Source organism: Trichomycterus rosablanca, chromosome 8, assembly GCF_030014385.1.
Source record: "Trichomycterus rosablanca isolate fTriRos1 chromosome 8, fTriRos1.hap1, whole genome shotgun sequence".
In the NCBI taxonomy this organism is placed as follows: Eukaryota; Metazoa; Chordata; class Actinopteri; order Siluriformes; family Trichomycteridae; genus Trichomycterus; species Trichomycterus rosablanca.
In genome coordinates this window covers 8,546,454-8,554,222 of record NC_085995.1, presented here as the reverse complement: position 1 = coordinate 8,554,222, position 7,769 = coordinate 8,546,454, and the positions used below count along the sequence as shown (strand labels likewise).

Below are 7,769 nucleotides of genomic sequence, written 5' to 3'. Positions count from 1 at the left end.
TCCAAAAAACCAGACCTTCAAATTGCCCCCTGACCCAGCTAAGCCAAGCTCAGTGTTGTGATCTCCGGGCTTCTTGTATACAAAAGCAGTCCATTCTGAGGTGGGAATCGATCGCCAAAGGTCAACGCACACAGTCAGTTCCTCTAAAGGTGGTACTGTGGAGGTTTTGCTCAGCTGCCAGTAACAATTACGGCCCTTGAAGTCCACCTTCTTCCCCCAGAGGCTGGAACAGGCCGAAACTGGAAGATACAGTAAAAACAGAAGTGGGAAGTATTAAAGTCTTCTAATGTTCTAATTTAGATTTTTTTATATTTGAACTTCTCTTAATTATTTGTACTTTTATTTAAGATTAATACTTTGTTTATTTTTACTGACTCAATAAAAGTTGTAACACAAATCCCATTTCTAGAAAAGTAGGTATATTTTGTAAAATACTATAAATTCAAAAATCTGTAAATTGTTAATTTTCTTGAAACTTAATTAAGTTTTCAGTATTTTTTTGTAAATAAGAAAAAAATATATTTTCACTGACACCTTGCCTTTCAGACCATCTGAGATGAGCTCGGCATTAAGAACCCAGTCGTCTTTCAGTAGATAATTGATAAATGCATTTCTCGTTGCAGCGGCGGTCAGTGTTAAGTGACAATGAATTTCTGGGTTAGGGTAAGTATTCCAGAGCCCATGTGGCTATATTTATTATGGTAGCATAATAGTATCTCTTGCAAAACCATCTGTGCAAAATGCCTATTATGATTACAATAGTATACAAACAATAGCAATAAAATTGAACTTGCTGGTGTGTTAGTAATTATATTCAATTACTGTTTTTAGGCTTTGTGAAATATTTTTGTAGAAATACTTAAAAGACACTGTCAAAAAATACAAAATATAATTTGATGACACAAGAATTTCTTTGAATTAATAAAGTTGTCAGTAATTATCTGTATATACAGGAGTGATTTTTTTTTTTTAATTTAAGACTATGGAATCTTAATTAATCATGATTAATAATTGTAATGATGCTATACAGTAAAAACTGTGACAGGCCTTTTGTGCAAATGACCTGTTCAGTTACTGTAGTTACTTTACCTGAACATAAGAGACAGCTCCCAAATATCCACAAGCAAACAATGGAAACAAGATATTTCCTGATTCTGTCCATGCTTGTTGTCTATTTTTCTATTTATAATTAAATCCACAGACCATAATTACAGCATTAATACCTACTAAATAAGCAAATAAATTAAATCATCTTTGAATAAAAGCTAAACTGACCGGTATTATTAATCACCACAAAATGGTCCAACATAAAACATCTGTATGGCCGTAAGTCAAGCCATGTGCTTTGTGTCAGGCGTTAAGTTAGTAAAGTTATTATCCTGTGTCTTAACAGCCACTCCTACTAGACAGAAATGTTAATCATTAAACACAGCAAAGCAATAAACCTAATAACACTGATCAGGGAAAAGATATGCAACACTTTATAAACGATGTTGCATAATCTGTATTTCCAACTACAACATTAGCTTTATAAAAACATTCCCAACAAAGATTTAGGCCTCAATTGTTGTAAAATATATGAATGAAACAGATGACTGAAGAGAAGAATAAGATGTTTACACAGAAAGTTTTTATAGGTATACTGTGTGGTCATTAATGGTATGCATGTAAAGCATGGCACACCTTGCCAAAGGTTAATGTGACAGATAAGCAACAAGAAACAGTGCATCTATTTAAGAGCCATGTAAGGTTCTTATAAACAAGCATTTGGTGATGCTCTATGTTCTCTTTTCATCTCATAACAGCAAGGGTACTGACTCAGATATCTGGTAAATTAGTGCTCCATCAGTGGTATTCTGGCCCAATGTGTAGTACACAGTATTTAAGATCTCAGATTTTTGGAACAGACAGTAAACCATTTGACCAGTAATTATCTGTAAAAAAAAAAAAAAAAAAAAAAAGTATATAAAGAATAAGTGATTTTACCCCAGAATCAGATCCCACAGATTGAAGACATGCAGTTCTACTGCTTAACTGCCAGATGGTGCCAGACATTTACACAGGATTTTAATCTGCAAATTAATGTGTTTTTCTATCACTAACGTTTGCTTAACTGTATATAATATCATAAATTAACATGACAAACATGCTACAAATTAACAGGCACTGTAAATAAGGAACTTTTCTGGCCAAAGACCAAGCATGACTTACTCTGTATAACATAGTTTTGACCAAAATATTAGGATTTTACCAAAAATATAATTATAAAATAATATTAAAAGTAAATTGTACTTTGTAATTGTAAGTGTGTGTTGAGATGGTCATCTACTTAAATGTGAGGTGGGTCAAATTAAGATTTTCTTAGTTCGCTTTTTTTAATAATGGAATGTGCAAGCTAATCTAGCCAATGCTAACAGTGCATAAAAACATGCTATTTCACTGCTTTACTAGCAGCTACCTGCTGATATAATGGTCTGGTGACATCTACTAATTTGAAATAAAGTCAATATATGAAAAAGTTGCTCTTGTTATCAGTAGGAGAAAAAAAAATATGTAAAAAAGAGTGTTATAAAAATTAAAAGTCATCACAAATATGTCGGATCTCAAAATTGTTTTTTCTATCTTTACCTTATTTTGACTTGTAATTTTTTTTTTTATTATCTCAATATTTTGACTATGTACAGATAATCTTTATAAGATTTTGACTTTATGTACAGTCAGTGAAAAAGTTAGGACACCCCTTGAGAACCTTTCTCTTTTTGAACATATTTAAACATATGGACATTTGAGCTTCATTTGAACAGTATTGAGAGATGGAGCTTATATAACTAAACAAATGAAAAAAATACTTTTAAACTCAAGTTGTAAAATGTAATGACCAAAAATGGAAACTGAATGTGTGGAAAAAGTTAGGACACACTATGCCCTAATAGCTGGTATTTCCCCCTTTGGCTAAAATAACCTCAATTAGACGTTTTCTATAACCATCTACCAGTCTCTGACATCGACTGGGAGAAAGTTTTTCCCACTCCTCCATGACCGAATTTCTTCAGCTGTGTGGGGTTTGAGGGGTTTCTTCACTCCAAACTTCAATGTCCTCTAATGATGGTCTAATCATTGCAGCTGATGTGGTGCACCTGATTTTAATTTTAGACATTTTAAGTAGTAATAAATGTGGGGGTGTCCTAACTTTTTCCTCACAATAAATTTCCATTTCCAACTTGTTTAAAAGTAATTTTTAACATTTTTTTTGTTTAGTTATGTAAGCTCCATCTCTCAGTACTGTTTAAATGAAGCTTAAATGTCCATATGTTTAAATATGTTCAAAAAGACAAAGGTTTTCATGGGATGTCCTAACTTTTTCACATGACTTTATCTTTGTTAAATATATAGCTGTAATTACAGCTGATGCTGCTTCACAGCCTCAATCAGAAGGTGTACGTCCCTCCTTATTGGATACTCCAGGCATTGTGTTGTCTTGATCTCTGTAACAGACATACATACTTGTGTTTTTATACAGGGCAGCCATAGGGGCTGTTAGCAGAAAGGTCGTGAGAGGTGATCCTATTACATACACATGTAAGGGACATGTATTTGATGTCAATCTTGGGAATTTGTGGGGGTTTTTGTAATTGTTTTATTTTTGTGACTAAATGAGTTTTTTTATGTTTCTGTGGGTGTTCTGGAATATGCAACCTGTCTAGCTGTATTTACCCTAGTCATACTTGGTAAACAAAAAAGCTGTTCTTGGCAGAGTTCTTTGTACAATACATTGTCTTAGACTGTTTGTCTTTCTTAGACAAATATTTGCATGCAATATTTATTTAAAAAGCTAAATGGTGTTGTACAGGTCTAACAGGATTTATATGTCTGAAAACATCAAATCAAATCAAATTAGGCACAGTTACATTATCCATATGCTTGCAGGTTCGGTAAGATGGACTAACTACAGATACTTCTATGCAAGATGTGAACTTACTCCAGAGTGGGTGTGTAATTGAATGAATCCATGACTACCAATTCCATTAACAATAGTGTTCAGCTACAGACACTGTTACATTATTCAGTGTGTGTAACTGAGACCAAGCTAAAAAATCCATAAAGTGCCTGGCATGCTAACGATCAGGAGGCAGTGAGACAGAGGAAGTAGTGTTAAATGACATGGAGGGCATGGAGTGTTTTCTTTATAGGAGTGGCTCACCGCAGAGGCTGTGTAGCTCCTCTAAATTCCAAACAACATCACTTAAGGCTCTGAAAGTGTTATCTAGTGTATCAGCCCTAATTATGGCTGGAAATTGAATGGAGAATATACCAAATAAAATTATGTAAACACCAGGACCTCTAAAGCACGGGCCTATTATTTCTATCCACTTCTACATTTTTTTTTGTCCACATGCCTGGCTTTTGGCCACTGTTGCAGTCCATTGCAGCCCAGCTAATGAACAGAGCTTGCAAAGACTCTATACGGACAAAACTATTTGTTCATATAGTAAAAAAAAAATTAAGTAAAAAAGTGGTGAGCTATGGAGCCCTTAAGGTGACACCAAAAGAAAATGCGTGGCCACGCCTTATTAACTCGTGGGAACGAGATAATTAAGTCTTGGCCATGACTTAATAAGGCGTGAGAACGAGTTAATTAAGTCATGGCCATGACTTAGTAAGGAGTGGGAATTAGATTGTGGCCATGACTTAAAAAGGTTTAAACAGTTGAATATGGTGTGATCATCTATGGCCATGGACATGAATTCCCCTACAGCATATATCCGATTCTGTATGATTTGTGTAAGCTGTGAAAATAAAAGGATCTTGTTACCACACCTTACTAAGTGGTGGCCACGACTTAACTATCTCGTTCCCACGAGTTAATAAGGCGTGGCCACGCTTTTTTTTTGGGGGGGGGTGTCACCTTAGGGGCTCCGTAGTTCACTCTATTAGACACTCGTACCTAGTTGGTCCACCTTGTAGATGTAAAGTCAGAGACGATCGCTCATCTATTGCTGTTGTTTGAGTTGGTCATCTTCTAGACCTTCATCAGTGGTCACAGGACTGGCTGGATATTTTTTGGTTGGTGGACTATTCTCAGTCCAGCAGTGACAGTGAGGTGTTTAAAAACTCAGGTGTTTAAAAGGTGTTTAAAAACTCATCAGTGCTGCTGTGTTTTATCCACTCATACCAGCACAACACACACTAACACACCACCACCATGTCAGTGCTGAGAATGATCCAACACCAAAATAATACCTGCTCTGTAGTGGTCCTGTGGGGGTCATGAAAGGGGGCTAACAAAGCATGTAGAGAAACTGATGGACTACAGTCAGTAATTGTAGAACTACAAAGTGCTTCTGTATGGTAAGTGGAGCTGATAAAATGGACAATGTGTGTAGAAACAAAGAGGTGGTTTTAATGTTATGGCTGATCGGTGTATAGACATAGTAACTGGTGCTCACCACTTTTTTACTTTAATGTTTTTTTTTGCTTAAAAAAATACACCATGTCCCTTCAGGGGCTCCGTAAAGTACAGTAGGGCTCAGCTGGCAATAAAAACAATCACTAAATGTGGCATTACTAATGTCAAAACGTATAGTACCATATGATACTCTACTGTGGAAATTCCAAGTGTTTACTGATGTTGACACCGGTTGAGGGCACTTGTAGCCTAGCGGTTAAGATACTGGACTATAAGCAGAAAGTCGCTGTTTCTAACCCCACCACTGCCAGGTTGCCACAGTTGGGCCCTTGAGCAAGGCCCTTAACCCTCAATTGCTTAGACTGTAAGTCGCTTTGGGTAAAAAGCGTCTGCTAAATGCCGAAAATGTAAATGTTGACGCCAGATGGCGGGCTCGTGCTCTGTTGTGTCCAGTGCGCGTGACCGGCAAAAGCGCGCCGCGAGCTAATGAATGTGACAGAAAAAAAACACAGAGGAGGAAAAGTTCGGTTAAAAATGGCGGAGGGCGCGACGTCTCTGAAAGGATTGCGAGCACAAATGGGTAAGAATGTGTTTATTAAACTTGTTTATGAGGGTTTTGTTACGTGGAATAGTTAGGCAAAATCTCTGTAAATATTGGACGTTGGGGAACGGTTCATGTAATGCGTTTTGAACTGAGTCTTTGATTCGGACTGGCTTCCGTTTAGCGGGTTTTGAGATGAGCACATATATTACGAGCTTTTACTGTAACAAACATTATAAGTAGTTGTTATTTAAAGTTCCTGCAACTCAAACGCTTAGGCTATAAGTTACGTTTTCCTACTTAGCTTCTATAGCAAGCCGGTTTGCGTTTAACCGCCGACGTGGCTAATTTGCTAAATAGCATTGTAGAGGCTTGTGTACCGTGTATAGGTGCTAATAAGTGAGTAACTGAAGCTTTGAAACGATTATAATAAATGTCAGACGTTGAACTTGTAACTTGCTTGGCAAGCACCTAAGGGACACGTAGCTAATGATGCTCCTGTCATCTGGGCTGTGTCTTAAAATGCTTATCTCCGCACTATCATTGGCATCAGATTAGTACACAACCGGTGGGAGGTTATCATTAAAAAAACTCATACTATTTAGTTCGTAAGGTGCGAATTGAGACACAGCCATTGTTTAGCTAGCTAGTTTCCCCCTGAGGTTGCTGCTTAGTTCATTAGGGCATCATAGGAGAGAGGTCGACGTGGTAAACACAGTATCGCGATACTTGACGTTGACAGACTACACTGTGTGTAACAAGGCGTTTAGTTTTTAAGTTTAGCTAGTATTTCTGCTTGTCACGTGGGATCTGTCATTATACCTAACGAGATTAATGCCTGGGGAACATTTTTAAGTAAAAGTTGACTAAAATTGCTGAAATTAAGTGCAGATTGCACCCGCAGACTTTCTCAATTCCACCCATTTTTACATCTAAGTTTAGATTTTTATATCTTATTAAAATTGTAAACATGGTGAAAATATCCAACCAACATAATGGACAAGTTTTTAAAACAATTTTATTAAATCAAAGGTCTTAAAAGCATCTAAAATAGCATCTGGAAACCAACAAGCAGTCGTGACTGGCTTATTTACATTCCTCCCTCCTGTCATTTTCTACACATCCACCCAAGACGCCTGTAAACCTTCAGACTGTATTTGCTGCTAACAAATAAAAACATTTCACACTCAATACATGAATACATAACACAAGTAAAACATTGTTTCTATTAGGATTGTTAATGATTAGTCTGTTAATTGATCACCCATGAATAGGTCATTATTTGATTAATGCTGTCAGTTCAAAAGGTCATTTTAATTCCTTTCCATTATCTGATGCTTGATTTGAATTTAAATCTCAGCTACAGACCTTTACAGACAAGTGATACGATGTTCAGACTGCTGATTTGCTAACTAAGAATATTCAACATGAAATAGAGACAGAAAATTTATTATTGATACTTACAAGCAGTTTTAACAACACATTACATGGTTGAACATCCAGGACTGATTTCTTATCCAAGCTTTAGTTGATTTGAAAGTGTGCTCGGGATCACCATCTTGCTGGAAAGTCCAATTATCACCAAGGTTCAATCTCACCACAGGTGACTATTTTTGTCCTCTTTTGTTCATCACAGCTTCTTCTCTGTATGAGTTGCCTTTAGGGAAGGGAAGTAAATTGGAGATCAAATGTGCTTCCTATTCACAGACTATCAAAAAAATCAACAGGCAGTTCCTTCCTCTGCATTTTTAGCAGTCATCTATATAATCCATTATACAGTTTGTTGATTAGAATGAAAACACTGGTAATCTGGGGCTAGGG

At 36.4% G+C, this 7,769-nt stretch overlaps 1 protein-coding gene across 9 annotated transcripts in view; it reads left to right on the top strand.

Annotated features, from left to right (window-relative positions):
* The first annotated feature begins 5,893 nt into the window (after positions 1 to 5,893).
* The window catches only part of map7d3 (MAP7 domain containing 3), a 30,278-nt gene continuing 28,402 nt past the window's right edge, over positions 5,894 to 7,769 (top strand). For 8 of the 9 annotated variants that reach the window (XM_063000464.1, XM_063000459.1, XM_063000465.1 and 5 more), the window contains exon 1: positions 5,931 to 5,987. In XM_063000464.1, coding sequence (XP_062856534.1) covers positions 5,942 to 5,987 — 46 coding nt within the window. In that variant the 5' untranslated portion in view covers positions 5,931 to 5,941. Of the gene's footprint in view, positions 5,988 to 7,769 lie in introns of all 9 variants that reach the window. The other variant, XM_063000456.1, reaches the window with a different exon arrangement.